Here is a 22,346-nt window from a genome sequence, read left to right as displayed (position 1 = left end):
GCACCGGCTGGAGCTGGAGACCGATCTTCTGCGGAGGACTGGCCCGTGTCCTGGGGGTACCCGAACTGTCCGTCCCTCCTGGGGGGCACAAGGCTTGGAGCCAGCCTTACCTGTCCCCACATCTCCATCTGGGCGTGGGAGGCAGAAAGCTGCAGAAGAGGATTTCCCACCGCTCCCAGCTCCTCTCCAGGGCTGAAGCTCCCTCTGCAGGGCTTTGAGAAGCCACGGCAGGAGCTGTCGTCTGCTGCTGCCATCCCCCGTGTCACCATCGCCCTTAGGATGATGCTCAGAGGTGGGCTGCGGACCGAGGGCTTTGGATGGTCTCTGGATAGATTAGCAAAATGCTTTTTTCCCAGTGCTCCTCCTTTCCTGAGCCACGCCGGCAGCTTTCAGGATGGGAAGAGGTGGCATGAGGGATCGATCAGAAGAGTTCGTTGCTTGAGCTCCAGGCGTGGATGAGCGGGAGGTATGGGGAGAAGAATTTGCGTTTTTGTCTGGGCTTGTCGGTCTGAGGCTGCCACGGCGATGTGGGTGGCTCTGGTGCAGGACGGAGACTGGCGGGACACCGAGGGGGCAGGCGGAGCGGGGGTCTGCGGCGGCACCGCGAGCAGACCAGGAGGAAGCCGAGAGCCTGGAAAAGCCATTTGCAAAGGTGCAGGCAGTAGTTCGTTTTCTCTCCTTGCTCCGAGACATAAATCAGTGGAAGGAATCTCTGCTAATGAGCTACTGAGGCGGCACCTTCCCGTCTGAAAACACCGAGCGGTTTGATGTTGGTTTAATACATCAGATATCATCTCCTCACTCTATCTGTGGCATTGTTCATAATTATACCCGCAGAAAATTTTTAGCAACTGAGCCTTCTGGCTTTGCATGTGCAGATATAGGTTTGTATAAAGAAAGGTGGTGGTGCCCCTTCCTCCAGCGATGGGTGATCAATATTATGAGAAGCAATTGGCTGCTGGGAGTCAATGAGGATTTTGGCCTCTGCTTTTCTGCAGGGTGAAACCCTATCTCGCATCACGATCATGAAGGAGACCCATATATATATATATATAGCCATCCAGTTGGTGATTGCATGAAATAACATTTTAACATTACAGCTTATTGTTCATTACTTCCAGTCTGGTTTGGTCACCATTAACTTCAGGAGCCAGTTCCTCTCGCTGATCCTCTTTGTGCTGCTATCTGGGGTCTGCTTAGCTGCTTAGGGTAGAAAAGCAAGTGATAAGTAAGTAAAACCTCAGACAAGTAGGTCAGAGTTTTCCAAAACATTGTTTGTATATCTCCTATTATGGTTTGTGGGTTTTTTTTTCCTTTAACTTGAAGTAGATTAACAAACCAAAGCGTTTGAACTTTTAGAGGGTGGCTATTTACCACATTCGACCATTTTTGAGATACCCACAATTCAACTCCTTAAAACTGAGATCTCCAAAATTAGACTTAAGAGCCTTCCCCTCCACCCCCCAATCATTTTTAAAGCATAAAAAGTTAAAATTTTACTGAAAGCCGACTTCTACTTTGATATGGTCTTTCCTAGTCTACAGCAACCTCACCTGAAAGGGTTGACAGCGTTTATTTTAGGATCGCGTCTGGCTCATTGAACCTGTCCCTGACGTGTGAAGCTTCACGTGCGATAACAACAGCCGGATAGTTCAGCATCCGTCTCCCCGCAGCTCAGCATCCCGGCGCAGGCAGCTCTTACATCTCCCTTCCAAAATGCCTTTCCTTCGCCCGTACCTTTAGACCACAAGGCAGTATTTGAGAGCTCCCTGTGTGGATCACTTAATGTGGCATTTCTCAGTGAAACCTTCAAAAAGGCATCCAGTGCAACACAAGCTCTGTGGGTCTCACCAGAGACAAATGAATAAATGAATTTAAAAACAAAGAAGTTATAAAGCAACTATTTTGTAGGGAAAAAAACCACCACCAAAAACTCACAGAAAAAGGAGAGAAATTTTTGCCAAGGAAAGGAAGAAGTGCCAGAGCTTCTGGGAATTGAGCTAGAACTTCAATATCACTGTGCTTATCCTTCGAGGACTTGCAGATATGACTGATAGACCGGAGTACAAAGATTAAGAGATATTTAGCCACTCTTTTAGCAAAACACTGAAGTATGTTGCTAAAATGTGGGTGGGATTCAGGTGTTCCTTGCATGTCCTGCCCACAGTCAGCTTGTGGCTGGCGGAGGCACGGGGCTGGGATGCAGAGGTGTCGGGCTGCTTTTGTACCCAGCCAGCACGAGCCGAGCAGTGTTTATAGGGTGAACCTCAATGCTGGGCTCAATATCTCAAATGCTGACTTGTTGCTGGTTTTGCCAGGTCGGAGACATGCTTAAATCCTTCTCTCTGCAGAAAGCCCCTTGAGGGCTGCAGAGCTCGATGCACGTCTTGCAGCCTGGGACAGCAGCTGGATGTTCCCCATCCTTCACCCGTTTGCTGCTTTCTTTTATGTCTGTATCTTATTTTTTCTGGGACTGCTGCTAAACTGCGTGCTGTCACTTGGGACAAAGTGATGGGAGAGATGAAACGCAGCAGGATCGTGTTGTTTTATGTGCAGACTGTTACTCACTATGCTTTTCTTTCTCGTTATTAGGAAATAGTGGATTGGTTCAACGCCATCCGGGCAGCACGTTTTCATTACTTACAAGTGGCATTCCCTGGAGCCAGCGACATTGATGTGAGTTTTCCTGCAGGTTTTGGTTTTTTTTTTTTTTCCCCCTCTTGCTCATTTTTAGCATCTTGTTAACAAGCTGGAAAGCTTGGATAGTGTGCCATCCTTCAGAGCATTTTGCAATTACTGGGCTGAAATGATTGCGGTGGGATGTCGAGCCCATGTGCAGCACCTGCTACCAACATCCAGCCTTGGAAAATGCGTGCGTGTGCATGCACACATGTTCACCCTCAAAACGTGAGTCGCGTGTATGAGTAACTCCAGTGCTGTCACCTATACAGAAGCCATAAGCGTCTTTCTCAAAGATGGTTGCTGTAATATTAAAAGCTGAAACAAAGGCTGCAAGGTAGAAAAGATGAAGGCAAAAGAATGTCAGTGTTGTACCCAGGCCTCTGGGATGAGTTCTTGTGTGCAGGTCAATGCAGCCTGTCTTATGAATCTCTGTCTTGTATTTTCCGGGAGCTGGAACTGCTGATTGCATTACCTTTTGCTAATATAATACTAGAGGCAAGCTGACAGTAAGTGCCTTGTGTTGCAGTGGCACCGCAATCGGTGTGCAACGTCACTGGCGGTTGTTGTTGTTGATTGCTCTCTGTTACCTCCTTGACTTTGTAGGTTTTGAAATCCAATTGCATTACCTGCCTTCTACTAATTACCTGGGAGGGGCCCAGTCGTGGTCCAGGGCCGGCTCTGAGCTGCAGGGTGGCTCTGTCCCCCGGCTGCCCGTGCGCCCCGAGGACCCCGAAGCCAAAGCCTTTCCCGTCGGATCCATGCACCGACATTGTCCTAATCCATGGGGAGAATAAAGAAGGACGGTCCCGTAGCTGGTATCTGATCCCCAACATGAGGGACTTCAGTTTTCTGACAAGAAGTTAAACTGGGCAAATAGCAAAAACCGTAAGAAGAGCCTCGTTAGCCGGCTATAGTAGAGTCACTGTACAGCGTATACTTCCCTTAATCATTTCTACCCCTCTCCATATCCTCTACTTCTGTTAAAGTTGGTTGACATATCTGAATCAAATTGCCCAGAAAACCCCCACAGACCTTAACAGAGTTGCTGTTTGTCCAGCAGCTGGTGAGAGTGTTTATATGCTTACCTGCTGGCAGTTTTGGTGGGAGATAAGCTATTTATATTTTTATTTATCATCCTCTTCTCATCTATTATTCTTTGGAGGAAACAGAGGAGTGTAATGTTTAGCGAGGTTTTATTTACGACCTTGAAATACTGAACAACACTTCATAGCGTTCAGCTTGGGGAGACCTCTGTGGAGACTGGGTGGTGTACACCAGGTAGCTCCATCCTGGGTGTTGCCATCATTAGCATCTAATTTATGATTCCTTTACCCTGTCAGAGAGATGAAAAGGCATTAAATTTAAACAGGAGCCAGGTTAAATGCGGTAGAGGTATGAATTGCTCACGCCACTCTAAGGATGCCCAGGCTGCCTCTGCAGGTCCCGGGGAGCGAGGCTCTCTGAAGGATGCTTCGGGGACCCATCTGCTGGGTGGAAGAACCTCTCTGAGCCGAGGGTGATGAGCTCTTTGCTTAGCAAAGAGTCCTCAGCCCCATCCTAGGAGCAAACACCGGGGCTATAAACACTCAGAGCCCTTCGCTGCCCACGATGAAGCGTCCAAGGTGAAGATGCTCCCGGCCGCTGCGAGACAGCCGTGTGATTCTTCAGACTGTTGTATTTTGGGGTGTCTTTGCCCTACAAGTACACGCCTGCTCGACCAGAGCTGCTGTTGGGCAGAGTTAGGCGTCGTGGGAGTGCGGTTTGGCAAGCGGAGCTGTTGATAACCTGTTTAAATGAAAGGCAGGAGCAGGGGTGGGGAGGCACGTGGCCAGGCTCGCCGGCTCTGGTTTCGGTGAGACTTGTCATCTTTCAAGAGGCTTTTAGAGGCATCTGCAAAGATCTCGCAGCTACTGCCTTGTCTTCGCTAAGCAACGTTAAAAATATCCCCGGCGCTGGTAGCTGTTGTCAGTAATATCTGCAGGGAAGGGGGAGTGTACAGGCAGCACGTGTTAATGGGGTTTTACAGGCAAATTATACTTTAGGGCTTGCGTGAGGAGCTCCCACTGTGTCTGGTGGAGGAGATGCATCGCCAGAGCTGACCGGCGAAGTGGGATTTGGCCCAGGGGCTTCTCCTGGAGGCTGCTGGCTTTGCCGGTGAAGTGCTCAAAGGTGCTCCGTGTTTCTGCGCCCGCCTCTTCTGAGCACTTTGGAGGAGTGGGACTGAAACCCTCAGCCAGAGCCGTCGGGTGGGCTCGGGGCCGGGGGCGAGCTCAGCGTGGGCTTTCCTTCCAGTGCCCCCCCAGCCCTGTCCCGCACGCCTGGGGACCCCCCAGTGCCCTCCATCTGACGCTGCTCTCTTTTCTCTCCTCTTGGGTTGCTGCAGCTGGTGCCAAAGCTTTCTAGAAACTACCTGAAGGAAGGGTACATGGAGAAAACGGGGCCAAAGGTAGGATATAAAACATTTCTGCAGTCCCTCTAAACATGAGTCTTGCTCTGTACAGGGCTGAGAAGGGTCCGCTGGTGGGAGAAACCCACCCTTGCCGGAGAGGCAAAACCTTAACGCCATGAGTGTGTTACTACACTTTCCTCACCTGGGAGCAAACGTTAAAAAAAAATCCAAAACCACTTCACGAACCAGCCACCCCATCTCCCCTCCTGCTGGCCCGCACCCTGGTGGTGTTCCCAACTCCCCCAGCCCGCTGGGCTTCTCCGAGTGCCTTCAGACTCCTGGGTCATGCCTGGTAAGAGAGGACCTGTGCTGCTTTGGTCTGTAATCCGGCATTTTTTGACTCTTCAGCAAACAGAGGGATTCAAGAAGCGATGGTTCACCATGGATGACCGACGGCTCATGTATTTCAAAGATCCCCTGGTAAGATGAAGGTGCCTGGGCTGTCTGTTGGGAATTATCTGCAATAATAGTAATAGTGGTGGTAATAATAATAAGTAATAATAATCATCTGCAGTGATGCTCAGGCTGGTGGGAGAGCTAAGGGGGCACTGAGCCATCACTGCCAGGTGGATCTGCCTGGTGTCCAGCCCTGTGCCTTCACCAAAAATGCTTTGGAAACCCTGTGTACCAGCTGCAGGTTTTTCTGCATCTGGATTTTGGATCCCCGGTGTTGGTCCTCTATCGTGGGTGTCCCTGGGAGGAGCTGGAGCGCGAGTTCGTGGGGTGGCTGGTGCTTTTGGTGTTTGGCTGCTGCACTTTGCTGATGGGGCTTCTGGATGGTGCAGGGTGAGCCGTGTCCCGGCTGCCCGGGACGCAGAGCTCCCCTTCGCAATCCCTGCCTCACCGCTCTGCTGTCTCCTAGGATGCCTTTGCTAGAGGGGAAGTTTTTATTGGGAGCAAGGAAAACAGCTACAAGGTCCTGGAGGGGCTCCCGCCATCCACACAGGGAAACCACTGGCAGCACGGGATAACCATCGTCACCCCGGATCGGAAATTCCTCTTCGCCTGCGAGACGGAGGACGACCAGCTGGAGTGGATTACGACTTTTCAGAAAGTTATAAGCCGGCCAATGCTGCCTCAGGAATACGCAGGTGTGTTTGCTGGCGAGGGCTGGAGGTCAGCCTCGCTGCCTCGACTTCCCGTGCGTGAGAGGACGGAAGGGATGGAGAGGGATCGGGGATGCGGCGGCATCGCTCCCTCGCGTGCGGGGAGGACGCAAAGTCTGTCCAAGGAGAGAGGGACTCACACTGGGAGGAGAAGGATCGTATCCTTCCCTCCTCTTCACCTCTGGCGTGATGGCCACGCTGCTCTAAGGACGATGGGTCACCCAGTTATAAGGATAATCGGACCCAAGGGGTATCGGCAGGACGAGGACCATCCGCAGGGTGGGCTCGCGCGGGGCTGTCGCCACCTGCCAGTGCTTGTCCTGGTTTTAGCTTGGTTTTCTCTGTTGTTTTTTTTCTTTCAGTGGAAGCCCATTTCAAACATAAACCTTAGCTGGGACTGGCTGGGCAGACCTGAGGAGTGAGCTTCTGTTTACAACACAACGTGGTTTTATTTGAAATGTTAAAAATAATGAATAATAATAATAACAGTAATAATGATAATAATACTTCCCTTTCCCCTCATCATTCACTTGATCATGTCGGAAACCAAGAAGGGCGGCAGCGAAACGTCGGAGAAGATGCTGATCCAACCCGAAATTCGGCTCTGCGGCCGCTCCACAGGACGGGTGGTCCCACGACCCCCCCTCGTCACCCCACACCCGCTGAAAGGGACGTCCCACCGGCTTCGGCGGGACGGCGAAGACTTTGGTAGCACATCTCGGGGTCGAGATGGGGCTTTTTCCCCACGAGTCCCTGGGGGGCTGGAGCTGAGCATCCCCACGGCCCCAGCTCGCTGCCAGCCCTTTCGGCGGGGGGGCGCGGGGGGCTGCGGGTCCCCGAGCAGTAAAGTCCTCGCGAGATGTGAAGCATCGACCTGGAAACATCCGAAACGGTGACGGGCGAAATGGCCGAGCCTCCAGACGGCATCGGGGTAAATGAGAAGTAAATCGCCTCACCTGGGGAGCGGTGGCGATGCCGTACCCGGGCTAGGGTGGAATGGGTTTTAGAAATAAAGGGAACGGGCATCATTAGCCTCGTTACCTGCTTAACGAAGGGCATGGGTTGGGGGGGGCACCGAGCCATGAGGCGATGCTGGGGAAGCAAAGCTGTTGGGGTCGGGGCCCATGCGCTGCTCCCCGGGTCATTCCCGTTTCATGGTTCTGGGGGATTCGCATCATTTTGGGAGCCCAGCGTGGGCTGGGGGGGTTGAGCTGTAGGTGCAGTTTTTCTGACGGGAGATGTAAAAGCCTGTCCCAGCGCACCCCCGGCAGGCACGTCCCTCCAGCCGAAGGCACGTTGCTTCTCCAGACTGGTGGTTGCACTTTTTTTTTTTTTTTCCAATAATTCTCTTGATTTTTTTTTTTTTTGTTGTTGTTGATTTTCCATTCCCTCCCCCCCCGCCAAAAAAAACAAAAAAAAAGCTGCTTGAAGTGACGTTTCAGCGCTGTGTTGAGCACTGTAATTCCTGCAGTCGGTGCAGGCTGGCTGGGACTTGCACACCACGTGCTGGATTTTTACCCAAAAATGAAATTTCCGGCGTCCGCTGAAGGACCAGCCCCCGGCACGGACCTGTCCGATGCGTTTCTTATGTTGGTGTGTGTAAATGAGAGCATCTCATCGGCTGTACGCATTCGTTCTGTCACTGGTAAGACAACTGTGGTACTAAATGTCATTCGAACCAATAAATTATTATGTCGGAGCCATCTGTGGCTGTGTGGTGCTGGGGCAGGGGAGGGAGGGGGGTTAAAAAACACAACAAATGAAAAGAAGTAGGTGATGGTGCTGGGAGAGCCCTGGGGGTGTGGGACACCCACAAAACCATCTGCCCCCCCCGGGGCTGCTCAGGGCAGGGGGGGAGCAGCTGTGTGTGTGTGTGTGTGTGTATGTAGAGATCAGGTAAATATATTTCATGTAAACCACACACATATTTATGTCTGTTACATAACACACTCCATATTATACTTACTTGTGTATATGTGTATTATATAGTGTATATTGTATATAGTTATTTTAGATAATACTCATATTTTATATTTATGTATGCACACATACACAAAAGATATATATTTCCTAGGAATATAGAAATTAATTCTATGACGGAGTTGTTGACTATTCAGACACAACTATTTGTGCATAGTTGTTATAGCATAATATGTAATACACTTTATGTGTGTTCCTATGAACACATGCACGTATATATGTAGCCATCATGAGCCATATACATTTAATTTACACATATAAGGTAAATGTAGTTCATGCACATGTCTGTATATGTATAGAGAAATTTTTATAATTGCAAAATCATAAAATATTTATCTATTATAAACATACACATGTGCATGCTTTTTACATAAAGTATATAATTTATATTATAAATTTAAGATAAATACATTACATATAAATGTACATATATCCACATGCATATGTGTATGCATAACTATAGATATAAATACTTTAAATTAAACATCTAAATATGTATTTTACACACACAGTGTCACTCATTCACACTGAAAAACCAAGGCACGTTAGAAGCAGGGAGTGGCCAGGCTGGGCTGGTTGTTTGTCTTTATGGCTAGCTATAACGATTGTTTGTGTGCACATATAATTAAGAATAATATAATCCATATTACAAATGATATGCCATACAATTATTTAATTATAAATTATTACATACACAAAAGGATATTTGTGTGTGTGTAGTATATATATTTCAATATGTATTTTATACACACACCTATATTCAGCAGCCCAGACCTGGCAGAGCCGAGGTGAACACGCAAACTCACTTTGAGCTGTATATGCAGGACACAGGAGGGATTGTTGCTGCTGGACACCTTAAGCTGTCCCAAGACAGGCACATTCGCTGGCAGCCAAAGGCATGCAGTGATGTGGCTTTTAACCGCTGCCGGTGTCCCAGAGCATTTATTAAAGTCTACAGCATCATCCCAGGTAGGGGGTTCTTCCCTGAACTTGCTGCAAATCAAAGCAATCCACATCTACTCCAGCCATTACAATATGCAACTAAAAACTGCCTTTACTGCACAGAGGAAAAGCTGCAGCACTGAGCTCCAGATGATCCACAGTCAAATGCAGAGGGGAAAAAAAAACAGGAAAGTAAGATCTCTGCTTGTAAAACTAGAAAGCAGCAATACCACATATCCTGGTATAAAGTGTTTATTTGAGACTTCACAATTAACACAAAGTCTTCCTTTCAATTCCTTTTCTTTTCATACAGTCAATAAATTTGTATTAATCCCTCCCTCCCCCATGCATGATTGCTGTTTATTAATCTAAGCCTTTTTATTTTCATCATGAAAAAATAAAGCGTTTCTCCACCAGTTCATCTGTTCACTGTACCACTGACATCCGCTGTGCTGGATTAAAGAGGAGGAGAAGTAGAATGGCTATGCCTACCACTGGGGTTGAAGTTACTCCATTATTTATTGATTTATTCTTTTTTTACAGAAAGTGTTAAATGAATCAATCACCAAGAAAAATAAATATATCATAAAGAACCAAAAGTTCTGCAGTATCCCTTTTCTTTACATACAGCTGCAGTTCAAACACATACATTGCTCGCAGCAAATCATTTCATTCACTATAAAGCCGTCACCTTTATGTATGGTTGTGAACTTGCACTGAAAAAGAACCTATTCCAAAGGAGTAGAGCCACAAGCCAGAGGAGGTATTTTAGATGCCAAATTTTTATACCTAGGCAAGAGAGATCCACATGGCAGCCAATTACCTATGTTCCACTGATTGGCTTTTACTCAAGAGCAACGCAATCTTGTGCTTTTCAGAAGTATCGGCTAAACACACGCACGGACTCAACCAGAGCCAGACCTTAAGTAGTGTGAAAGGCAGTATGAATGGTGTGCATGTTACTCACGGCAGTGGAAGCGAGTTCTTGGTATCAACGTCTCTTGGATGTGCATCTCAAATTATGCTGCTTGGCTCATCTCACAGTACTTTTGGCACCAGCCTCGCGAATAAATTATTCAATTGATTACCCTGCCTTTCGAGATCTTCCTTGGAGGTGGTAGAGTTCAAGGAGGCTTTCTCATAACAAAGACAGTATTGGGTAGGCCATGAAGTACAAGACCCATATTTATGCTTTATTGAATTACTGTGCAAAAGGGAATACTGCATCAGAAACCGTAGAAGACTATATTTTAATCAAAGTCACCAGCCGCTGTATCGGAAACCTGCTAACAATTGCTCCGATTGGTTCGTTTGGCTACTTTTTGTTGGTTTCTTTCTTTTTTTACATAAATAATATAGACCGAACATTATAAACATTTCAGCAACCATTTCTAAAAGACTGGAGGAGCCCTTTTAGGCGCCAAGAAACAACTGCAGGATTCAAATTCCAAAACTGTCTTTGGAGTCATCGAATCATCAGATTTACATGGCACCCAATGACAACAACATTCAGTCGAGCTCAATAGGACTGCTATCTTCCTGACCATCTTCTGTGTCATCATCTTCTCCAGTTCCCATCAGACTGTTTAAGAGATTTCCTAGAATAAAATACAGGACAGTCAAAATTGCTAATTTTACATTCTCATCTCAAAACCTTTAACTATTCTCCTACCATCCTACTAGGGTGCAGATTTCAATAAAGAAAAAAAATTTTTTTTTTTTTTTAAACTGAAGAATCTGAGCAGAACATTAGTATTCCCACACTGGTTTCCATTAAGGAATTTATTGACTGGGAAGCTGTATTTTGATACTGTTCGTTCTCTAGGATTACACTGGAAAAACCCTAGTGAAGTCACATACTTAGGTACTATAGTTGCTGCTTGAGACAAAAGACAAAAACCAAACCACCAAATGAGGAAAGACACACCTCCATCCATGAAACTGTCAAAACCCAGCAATGGTCTGCATCATGCTATAACGAACTTGTTTGAGGCATTTATGCATTCTCCCCGTTTTATTCAATTTAAAGATGCTTGAATTGCTGAAAAGTTGTTATTTACATATGGGATCTATGAGATGCTCATGCTTTTCATCAAACTTTGGGTATCGGTGAATTCACTTTTGCAGGTAAAGCTTCAATTCAGTTCACAAACAGAGAAGCTTAGTTCTCAAGAAAAAACAATCGATTTTACACAAGTAATCCAGTTCAATTTGCTCACATTTTATTCAAGAGCCAGGAAATGAGGGCTGAATTTCTCTATTCCCTTTCATTTTTTGTAGAAGGGCAGTACTAATTTCAGAACTTCTACTCTAGGAACATTCATATTATATCAGGACTGATTAGGTCTCTACCAAAGTCCCAGACTTGACCTAAAGAAAATCAGCCACTGAAGTCTGAGGAAATTAAGCTTTAATACAAACAAGATTTTTCTTTACGTTTGGAAGTCATACCATAATGTCAAAAATTAACCATAAGAGTAATTTACAGAGTCTCCCCTTCCCAAAGATGAAAAGTCTACTAGCTTCAGCAAATTAATTTCACATGCAACCAATTCATCTTGTATTCTACAGTAATGACTGCTTCCACAGGCTATGAAAAAACTCATACATTCGTTAGAACATTCTCTGTTTCCAGCACAGCCATTTTGTATAAGCCACTGCTCTGAAAAGACTGGCGGTACCTATAAACAATAGTCAGCATAAGCCTTACCTAGTAATCCTCCATAGGATGATGTCTGCTTGGGCGGAACACCAAAGAAAAGCTGTCCTATTCTGTCTAGGTACTGAAACGACAGAAGATGAAGAACAGTGTCAGCTACTTTGTTTACAGGTGCAAATACTATGGGCAGCGGTCATGCCACACAAGCTACATGGCTGACTTGTATCTACAAGTCACAAAACAGGAGACAATCAGCTATTATTTAACTAATTCTGTAGGTTAAATCCTGTTTACAACTAAAAGTAACTCACCTCATTATACATGGGATCTCTTTTCAGTGAAGGTTGATACTGTTCACACAATACTGTAAATACCGTTAGTTTTCCTCTAGAAAGGAAACAACCAAAAATGTAATCTCAGAAACAACTGAAAAGGAAACCAAGAGCAACATGAGAAAAATCAGACTGTACCCATCAACCGCCAGCAACAGAAACCAGATGAAGTTTAGCAGTGGTTGAACAAAAGGCGGACCCTTTTCTATTGAAGGATGTTTCTGTGTGTATGTTGTAAAAACAACTGATGCGCTGGTCTTATTTTTTAGGCAGAGAAATCTGAAAAAGGAAACAGAACAGGGCAAGTTAAAAATAAAAGGCAGAGAAGTAGTTTTACATGCAGAAAGAAAAGGGAAGCCAACTGCTCAACAATCTCTACTTCATTTGTGCATAGAAACCATCTCGGGCTTAAACTGATGGCAAAAACCTCTAACTGGTAGAGGCGTACATCTTTGGCAATGGTTTGGCTATCAACCGAGGAAGGGGAAAGTCACTACTAAACTACATTGTGGAATAAGCAGGTTGGGAGGGAGAAGTGACATGAAGTATTAATAGAATGAGTTTAACCAAGATCTAAGCAGATTGTATACAGGACGGCTACTAAAAGAAGGCATCAATTAAATCAAAATGTGGAAATACTGTCCACCACGCAATTCAAATTAAACATGACATTGCATTTACTGGTCCAGAGTTTACTATGCTGAGGTAAAAACCTAATTAAAGACCTCTCTCCTGGTCCCATCCACTCCCAAACACATCTCTTTTCAGTATGTATCTGCCAGCATCCGATGACTCTGTCATTCTATTAGCAGTACCTCAAAATAACATGGCATCAGGATCACTAATAAGTTTGACACGCATGTCTATAAGTCTCATAATAAAGCTACACTTCGAGCTCCCAAGCCATTTGTCACCAGTTAACAGATCAATTTCCCAAACTGATCAAATCTTTGTTCAGGTCCAGTTAATTTAACTGGCAATCTCTGCAAGTCCCGTAGGCCTAACAAGAGGGTTTATCTGGGACAAATGCTGTCAGCAAGCACTGGGAAGGCTGCCACGAGCAGTCTCATCCTTGGTCACAGGCTGGCCTCTAATTCTGTACCCTCACATATGCAAGGGCATTGGGCTCTTTTGCCTTACTGCTGAACTGCAATTATTTTCATGAGAGTATAAACTGCTACGTAAGAGGATTTAGTACAGTATTTGAGACATAGGCCACTAAGGGATGCAGTAGGAGTGCTGTATAAATACTGAAAAAATAACCCCTTACTAGTAACTTCTCCCCAGAATTTCCCCCCCCTTCAGAAAAAAAGCCCCATAAAATTGTTTTAGAGTCCTGCATATACTGGATTTCCATAAAAGATCTTCTACTGCTCAAAATCACTGCAATCTATATCAACCAGCTATGGAAAGCAGGACAAATCTGATATGACAGCTCAGCGCTGCCAAAAGAGAGACAGACTTGCTCTCACCTCCTCCCTCTCCCCCAACACCTACTCTCTCCCTGACTCCCTGCTGCACAGTCCTGTCTCCACCTCCTCCTCAGACTCCTCCATGAGCTGCTTTCTCTGACTGAAGAAAGCCATCAGCTGATTAAACACAGTAAAATTGGCTTTGTCAGCCTTAATTGTACATGAGGTCTGCAAAGGCACATAATAGCTTACATTCCCACCTCCTACAAAATAAATGCCCAAAGTAAATGAAAGCCACCAGCAACTCTGTCAAACCAAGAACCATTGCACTGCTGCTCACAGACCAGGGTGACCCAAGACAAATTGTCTCTTAGGACAACGAGACTGAGAGCAAGTACTACGCTAAAGGTAAAAATAGAGCCTACTTAGGTCCAGTCTTAGTTAAAACATCAAGGTAAGCCCTAACCAGACATAAAGCAGTATTAACAAAGCTAAGAATTGTGCTTTCAGGGTCAAACAGATTACATTAATTCTTCAGGCAATTAACATGGTTTCAGGTTTCGACCTTAATATGTTGCGGGGTTTTTTTTTCTCTCCCCAGTCTGACCAATTGAACACGAGTTTTGAGATGATTTTCTCCTGTTGTTACCATGTAAAGTGAGTTTCAGAAGCTCTGGCCAGTTTCACGGTTTCTTTTGAAACACATGCATGGTTAACCCACAGTTACCGTGATTAAATTAGATTGGCCTCCAACACAGTGTCATCTCAGCAAAATAGTAAAAAAAAAAAAAAAAAGTTTAACACCTACTGTAGTACTGCCTGTGCTACAAACATGTCCACCTCACTGCGATATCCCCTGGATGAGGAGTATTCTACTAGCATATTTGCACATCCTTCGCCATCTGTGGAGTGCAAGAAGTGATACCGAGATTCACTATAGTTTTGCTCTATAAAAGGAAAAAGAAAATGGCTTTTAAGAAATCAGTTCATCATACCTGAACGTAAAAACAAATCTGTTAGGCTTGTACACTACAGCTGGTAAAAGGACAAGAGCTACACACATGCTATATAAACAAGACAACTAGCAAAAAGAAAGTGGGCTTTTTCCTTTGTAAGTTACAAACAATTTATAAAGGGACATAATAAATATGTTATCCTAAATACATTTGAACAACTGTTATTAAATACAGTTTATTCAATGCCACCACAAAATACAGCTACCACTGGGACAAACAGTTTGAGCTGCGGTCATATCATTTTATCTAACTGCATGTTGACACTTCATGTGCTGTCATCAGTGCTTGGGAGAAGAATCAAGTAGTTCCATATTAGACTATGTGCAGCAAGAAGTCAAACAACACCTTTAGCGTCCTTCTTTCTAAGTGCACAGAAAGAAGGCATTTCCTATTTTTAGCTTAGCCCACTCTTGCTATCAAAATTAAAATTGCTTCCATATGCTGAATAGAACAGCAATTATACAGGGAAAAAAGGTGTAAGAAATAGCAATGATTTGGTAGAACTTAACTTGAAGCAAAGCATCATGCAAAATCACTGCAGTGACAAATCAAAACGGGATAGCTGATAATTTTTGGAATTTAAAAGCTTTTTTTTAAAAATCTGAGCCTTTTGTGATGAAACTCTCAAAAACTACAGACTAAGAAAACGTATGCATTTTGCTCTTCAAAAGAACAGTGAGCAGATGGCTACAAAATGAGGATTTTTTACTTTCAGAATGCAACCGTTTCTTATCCTAATTGTACCTCAGCTTCTAACTTAAATGCTCTGAGGAAAATCCTCCCTTTCTGGCTGGCAGCAGCCATCAAGCTAGCATAAGCCCCATGAGAACAGCTACGGGATTGCCCATGGCACGCAGGAAGGCAACGAGCTGGAATGTTGACCATTGGGTCAGGATTGTTCTATGAAACCACTATCATCACTTTGCAGCTACTGAAAAATTTAAAATAAACAATCAATCATCTTGCACAGCTATTAACTCACAAGAAACCACAGAAGAGATGGCATTTATTCAACTGTTCTCACTCACCTTTGTTATGTTTCAAACCTAAGACTTTAAAAACTAGCTATTATCCACAATTAAAATTGTTATTTAATGCATTTTTGGTTTATCTTACATCCCATTGTGATAAAATCCCACATAAATCAAAGGCAACAACATTCATTCTGGAATAAGCCTGCTGGTCAACATCTCAAAAAGCACCTAATTACAGATCCAAAGACTGTTTTGGATGCTAGGTGGTGTATTTCAATCTTTGTCATGTTTATACAGGATTTAAAAAAAAACCACCCACAACAGCTTTGCTTGCCAGCAATTTTCCTTCTAATGACTCCATCAAACTATCTCAGTGTCTAAAGGATCAACCTTCCTTTTACAGAGAGCAGCAGTTGTGTTTTGGGTTTTGCACTAATATAGAGTTACAGCCCTAGGGTTTTTTTTGTTAGTAACATTAAGCTAAAGTTATTGCAAAAATCAGGTAATAGCAGAACTCAATCAATCATTTCCATCTCAGCTTCTTCAGATTATTTCCAAAGTAGATCTCTTACAATATCATACTTTCAACATTTTCAAAACAAAGCACAGAAAAGCCAGTTAATTTTTCTTACCTTTCCACAGGGTAATTGCTAGTAACTGGTGTAGTTTCGGATGTCCAAGTTTTCCTGATCCCCCGCTAGACCATTTTAGTGCTCTGGATACGAAAGCCACTCTTTCAGGAGAATTTGGATCCATTAAACTAAACAATTTAGCCAAGTTTTCTAGAAGCAATAAGATTCACAAATATTTAGCATTAACAGAAATAGGATGAACTGCTGCTTCTAGTGCATCTTTAAGTTACAGTGCGACTGTGTCTTTAACCTCCCTTAACAGCCTCCATAAGCCATCTTAAAAAAACAGTGACTTTGAACTTGAGCCACTTCTCATACATCAAGTCAATCTTGCATCTATCAGCCAGCCATATTCACATGACTCCTCCACAGCCAAAAGCTGTGCCTTGCAGTCAGCTGGTGACAGCTTCCCTGTCTCGTCGTTGGGGACAGGATATTCCAGAGGACCATGCAGTTCTGTCCTGGTTTCAGCGGTTAAACCACGACAAGTTCCAAGGAGGAGGAAAGACTGCAGGTTATGGGACTGCCTGCCATTCACAGGGAAGCTGTGAGGGACAGAGGGCTGTAGCTTGGAAAAGCACCACCATAAGTCATAGATGGGATACAAAATGTTAGAGCCGATCTAAGTAAACAAAGAACGGCCTCTGTCTGTCTGTCTCCATCCACAGGTTGTTAATAGGAGCAGTTCACCCGTGCTGCAGCAGTAGTCTGGCCAGGCAGCTCTTAAGGTCTCCTTGAATTGCCTGCTTACCAAATCTCACAGTCAAACAAGAAAAGTTTCCTTGTGAACAGCTGAATCACAAATACTGTGCACACTAACACACTGCTAGGGTGGGAAACCACCACGCACCAAAGCCCTGGGGACATCAGTGACTGTGCAGACAATACGTTACTGCTGCGTCAAGGAAAGGACAATGCCACAAGACTGCAGTATTTGTTCTAAGCATGCCCACAAAGTTATCAGGAATCCATTATTCTCTAATAAGGTTTTTCCCCAGTCCATTTCTATGATGAAGGTAACCTTCAGCCATGTGAGAGGGCATACAAAAAGGATTTCAGGTTTCAAGTCTGTTAACAACAGTCACTGTGAAGTGAAAGCACATCTAAACACCATCAAACTGAGCGCAAAGGTCACCTCACCTAAAAGGTCATCTGCTACTTTTGCATCCGATTTCTCCAAAGACTCCAAAACCAGCATGGACAGATCAGCAGCACTGTTTTGCTACAAAACAGACACATACTGGTAGTGATGAACATATCAGTACATAAAAGAAAACATCAACCAGAATTTTGTTAGGAGGCAGATTTAATACTTGTATCAACATCTACAGCTAAGGCACAGTATCAAGTCTTAACCTCCCCTTATAAAAAGATTATACTAATTTGATGGCATCAAAAGAGAAGCCTCCAGGAAAGCAAAACAAATGCGGTTACAATTATTGTTTGGATGCTCACAAACATTTCTGCTTTATGTTCCAGTTTGGCATAATCCTTCTTTGTGGAGAAAGGCTCAATAAAGAGATAAAACAGAAGATTACAAAGGAATTACCCCAAACATTTATCATTGAGAATTCACCATTCACCCCTCAAAAACATGGAATAATGACCCCTCCTCAACCCACACACACAACCAGTGACTTACCTGGTTATGACTGAAGAACAGCAAAGCCCCTGAATACATTAGTTCTCTTGCTTCTGCATGTTTTCCTTGTGACATATACCTGAAAACAACAGCAAAGCCTTGATAAAAATTACCACTAAATAATTTGTGTACGCTTAAAGTTACTCACATTTAAAGGATTGAAGATCACTAAAATTTAAAATAAAGGCAATAAGGGATTTATTTTTAAACCAGGTTAGTTTCAATAATGATGCAACTTTTACTGCAAGTTACAATTTTTTTTCTGCTCCAGACTCGAGAGTGTAAGAATGAAAACTGAGAGCTTCAAACCTGATTTGGGCTGGAACAAAGAAAAGGAAATGATCCCAGGAGTTCACCTGTGCAAAAGATGCCAACGCACTGAACTACACTGCTCAGACCGTCACATTAGAGCCTTTACCAAAACCAAAGCCATCACAGTGAAACAGTTTTCAGAACGCACCCTGGACAGCTCGCACACCCAGCGCTGCCCAACCGACCCCAGCCCTCTCCTCCCCCATGTCTCCTTTCCACTGGTTTAAGTCTCTCTGACCACTACTACTGTCTGCCAGGAGACATCAGCCACATACTAGTCCTCTGCTTGTCTCTGATGTGTAAGAAAAGAACAGCCAGCAAGATATACCATCTAACACTTTACAGAGTCACCAATTCGTAGAAGAAACAAGTCTGGTCTCTCAATACAGTGCTTCAAAACACACCTGCTGCAGCTTCCACCTTCCTCACTGTCACGGTTTAACCCCAGCCGGCAACGAAATACCACACAGCCGCTCGCTCACTCCCCCCCAGTGGGATGGGGGAGAGAATCGGAAGGGTAAAAGTCAGAAAACTCGTGGGCTGAGATAAAGACAGTTTAATAGGGAAAGCAAAAGCTGTGCACGCAAGCAAAGCAAAACGAGGAATTCATTCCCCACTTCCCATGGGCAGGCAGGTGTTCAGCCATCTCCAGGAAAGCCGGGCTCCAGCACGCTTAATGGTAACTTGGGAAGACAAACACCATGGCTCCGAATGTTCCCCCTTTCCTCCTTCTGTATGCTGAGCATGACATCATATGGTCTGGAATATCCCTTGGATCAGTTGGGGTCAGCTGTCCCAGCTGTGTCCCCTCCCAACTCCTTGTGCCCCCCCAGCCTCCTCGCTGGTGGGGTGGGGTGAGGAGCAGAGAAGGCCTTGGCTCTGTGTAAGCGCTGCTCAGCAGGAACGAAAACATCCCTGTGTTATCAACACTGTTTTCAGCACAAATCCTAAACATAGCCTCATGCCAGCTACTGTGAGGAAAATTAATTCTATTCCAGTCAAAACCAGCACACTCACTTAAGAGTTAACCAAGAAATGAAGAATAAAAGAATTTGTTCCTAACGTTTACCTCAAGAGCAGGAGCCTCTTACCATGGTGCTGTGATTGCAGCCTCCTGCACGTCGTCACTATCGGTAACTAAAGGTCTTGGACAGTCACCTCTCTAGATTATCAACGCAGCATTTCCTATAAAAGCAGTTAAAGTGTGGCAGCAGATACAGATTCCAATTTCCATTTCTCTTTACTGCTTCTCCGAAAGTCTGTTTTCTGAGTAGTTAATAACAACAGCCAGTTTGCTCATATCAAAAAGATAAGATGTCAGTTCTACCACGCTGCTTTAGTATCTGCAATATGCATTTTGTCCTCTACGACACCTGGCCATGCTGTGCCCCTGCTTCACCCCTCTCGGTTCTCAGCAGCCAGAGCAGCCTCTGCTCCTGCAGCGGCAAGGCCTCCCCGTACAGCAGATCCGATGCACGAGCATCCCCGCGGGGTAACAGAGAGGGGTCGGTGGTTCTGGGAGCGAAGTGAGGCAGCCAGGGGAGCGGTGGGACAGTGCGGGCATGGAGAGGGTCACACTAACCAGAGGGAAAAACGAGCAAACGGTGGATACCGTGCTCTTGTGCTGCAGCGAGATTCCTGTCACACGTGACAGTTCCAGGGACAAGTCCTACTGGTAAAATCAGATCAGACAACAAGCAAGGGAGGAGACAGTCCTCCAAAAACCCCAAGGTCTTTTATCTGTAACAGTTCACAGAACTGTAATAATGGATGGCATGATGGTGTTTTTTTGCAGTAAGTATCGTCAACAATTCAGATCTGCAATCACCACCGTAAATGCTCTGCATGTTAGTCAAACAGATGGGCAGCTTCAACATTTTTATAGTTGGCGTCACATCCAGGTTTGCTTCTTTCTAGGCGTTTGACTCCCAATCTCAGTGTAGACCCACTTCCACAAATTCTGCTTCCAGTAGATTCCCAATGCTATTTGGGAGCTCCTAATCTGGGAATTACTACAGCAGATACTAAAAGATGCTGAAAACAGCTTTACAATACAAAATACATTTTAAAGAGTTGTGTTGTTTTTTTTTTAAAAAAAACCCTTTTATTTAAAAAGAACTTCTAAGAAAAATAAATACTCACTACACTCATCTAAACAGCATTTAGAACAAGAGAGAAACATTTTCATAACTGAAATCCTGGATCAGACCATTCATACCAGAAAAAGTACCTACACGCAGCAGGAAAACAGACACCAATGTAACAACAACGGGGATGTTGAACTTGGAAGTCTGACTCAATCACCGAATCATAGACAGAGAAGAGTTCAACCCAGCCAGCCCATACAGTAACAACAGTGGTCGAGGTACTCCTGGTCAGAGGAACACAGGACTCGCTGCTTGGGGTCAGGCAGGAAGAGCAGTTTTCCACCTGCTCCATGGATCACAGGCAGGGATAAGAAGTCTGCAGGAGGCAGGCTTATGGTAATCTTTCCTCCTCCACTTCTTCCCCTCCTCCACCCTCAAACACATCTCAGTTTATGACTTCTGAAACTCTGAGTCAGGATTTCAGGTTTAACATGCAACTCGTGACAGAACAAATGTTTTAGAGGCCAGTGTTGTTTAAAACACGTAAACACTGGCTATCCCAATTACAATTCCACAGCTGAGATCATCTCACTCTGTGTTATTATGTCTCTGGAAAACTGTTGACATTAACATACATTTTACAGAGGACAGACAAGACTATCCAGGACTCTTTTTTGGCCTCAGTGACTTTCCAAACAAGTTTCACAGTCTCATTACATCTTTTTGCCTAGAAGGAAACGCTCTTCCCAGCCATGCAAATGTCGCCTTTTTATTTAACTGAGCACCTTCTTTCTCTTGAATTTAAAATGGAAGAGGCAGGATCTTCGATTCCAAATTAATTCAGGGAAGCTTAAGCAAAGTATGTGAGTTAATACATTCAGAAGACTGGATGAGAAGCAACCTGCTGAGCCAAGTCATCTTCCGCCACTGCAGCCATCACATCACATAATCCTTACTACAAAATAGGCCATACTTTGTCTTAAATTTAGATTTATTCTCAAATACAATTTAAGTCTTAAGTGGTGCCCTTGCTGATCCCATCAGAAGGCTACAGCAAAAGACAACTGCTTTAATTTAATGGTGCTTGGTAGGGCAGGCTATCTAGTGTACACTGGTAGCAGAAGCAGATGGTGCACAAGGACTCTCTTCCCCACATACCTGGCTGCTATTTTTCCAAGGATACCCACAGGCCTGTTCCCATTCCAACTCAGAGGAGCTCTGAGGACAGCTGACACACAAGTGAGCTACCAAGACCCAGACGGCAGTTTCCCCACCCGTCCTCTCACAGGAGGACCACAAACAAACAAAGCTGGGACCCACCGAGGAATCCCCTGGAAGAAACACTTTATTCTGTGCCCCCAAAAGCAAGGATCCACATTTTAAATTTTGACGAGAGAAAGGGTGACCGCTACAAGTTATGGGGGATGTGAAAAATAAAATAAAAAAAACTAAAAAAGGTTTGCAATAAAAATAAGTTTCTTAGAACAGGCAGTAGTAGTAATATTTCTGAAAAAACGTCCAGGCCTGCTCTACTTAGCCATTGTCACGTACACAAACATTACACCAACTACAACCCATTCGAACAATGCTCCTCCGTGCGGGCGATCCTTGCCATTCCGAGAGCTGCCCCCCTTCCTAAAAGCGGTACGGGAGGGTGACTGCCGTGCAACAAAGTAGCCCTGCTCCTCGGCTGAGCAGTCAAGCCAAAACCTTAAACAATGTGCTTCGCAGGCAGGCCGGCCTTTAAAATAAGCTGGCAAAGCAGAGGCTGCTGAGAAGGCGCCTGCTTGAGGAGCTCAGGGACGGCCCTGGGGCCGGGGCCAGGGCCAGGCCGAGAGGCCAGACCCGAGCCCCCCCGGGAAGGCCAGGGGAGGCCCTTACTCGGCCTCTTCGGGACGTTTGGGGACGGGGAGGAAAATCCAGCTCTGCCCGTGACCTCTGCCGAGCATGACGCAACACGCCCCCTGCACGTCAACGGGACGGTGTGCTCCCGGGAGGCGGCGGCAGGGAGCCCCCGCCGTGCCCAGCTGCCGCCGCTGCCGCCTCCCTCAGCCAAGTCGGGTCGAGGTCGGGCCGCGGTCGGCGTTCACCTTCAAACCCCGGCCAGCTAAGCGGCTCCCC

At 45.2% G+C, this 22,346-nt stretch overlaps 2 protein-coding genes across 4 annotated transcripts in view; one reads left to right on the top strand and one right to left on the bottom strand.

Moving 5' to 3' along the window:
• Positions 1 to 6,856, top strand: part of ADAP1 (ArfGAP with dual PH domains 1) — a 61,875-nt gene extending 55,019 nt beyond the window's left edge. The window contains exons 7-11 of the mRNA XM_010570264.1: positions 2,593 to 2,676; positions 5,066 to 5,128; positions 5,480 to 5,551; positions 5,994 to 6,222; positions 6,600 to 6,856. Of these exons, the coding sequence (XP_010568566.1) occupies positions 2,593 to 2,676; positions 5,066 to 5,128; positions 5,480 to 5,551; positions 5,994 to 6,222; positions 6,600 to 6,628 (477 nt within the window). The 3' untranslated portion in view covers positions 6,629 to 6,856. The remainder of the gene's footprint in view (positions 1 to 2,592; positions 2,677 to 5,065; positions 5,129 to 5,479; positions 5,552 to 5,993; positions 6,223 to 6,599) is intronic.
• Positions 6,857 to 9,398: 2,542 nt separating this feature from the next.
• GET4 (golgi to ER traffic protein 4 homolog (S. cerevisiae)) lies at positions 9,399 to 20,205 on the bottom strand. 3 transcript variants are annotated; one of them, XM_010570262.1, is made up of 9 exons: positions 19,230 to 20,205; positions 17,827 to 17,905; positions 17,325 to 17,406; positions 16,185 to 16,334; positions 14,371 to 14,509; positions 12,289 to 12,429; positions 12,130 to 12,205; positions 11,870 to 11,942; positions 9,926 to 10,757 (listed from the first exon to the last, which is right to left on the bottom strand). In XM_010570262.1, exons 2-9 carry the CDS (start codon positions 17,899 to 17,901, stop codon positions 10,669 to 10,671), a joined length of 825 nt encoding a protein of 274 aa, XP_010568564.1. In that variant the 5' UTR covers positions 17,902 to 17,905; positions 19,230 to 20,205; the 3' UTR covers positions 9,926 to 10,668. The 3 variants fall into 3 exon arrangements, with proteins under 3 accessions (XP_010568565.1, XP_010568564.1, XP_010568563.1); XM_010570261.1 differs by lacking the exon at positions 19,230 to 20,205 and adding an exon at positions 18,136 to 18,627; XM_010570263.1 differs by lacking the exon at positions 19,230 to 20,205 and having other exon boundaries at positions 9,399 to 10,757; positions 14,371 to 14,464; positions 17,827 to 18,012.
• Between the last annotated feature and the right edge of the window lie 2,141 nt (positions 20,206 to 22,346).

This window comes from Haliaeetus leucocephalus, unplaced genomic scaffold (assembly GCF_000737465.1).
Source record: "Haliaeetus leucocephalus isolate CR32 unplaced genomic scaffold, Haliaeetus_leucocephalus-4.0 Scaffold295, whole genome shotgun sequence".
In the NCBI taxonomy this organism is placed as follows: Eukaryota; Metazoa; Chordata; class Aves; order Accipitriformes; family Accipitridae; genus Haliaeetus; species Haliaeetus leucocephalus.
The sequence above is the reverse complement of the archived record's forward strand: the minus strand, read 5'-3'. Positions and strand labels throughout refer to the sequence as shown.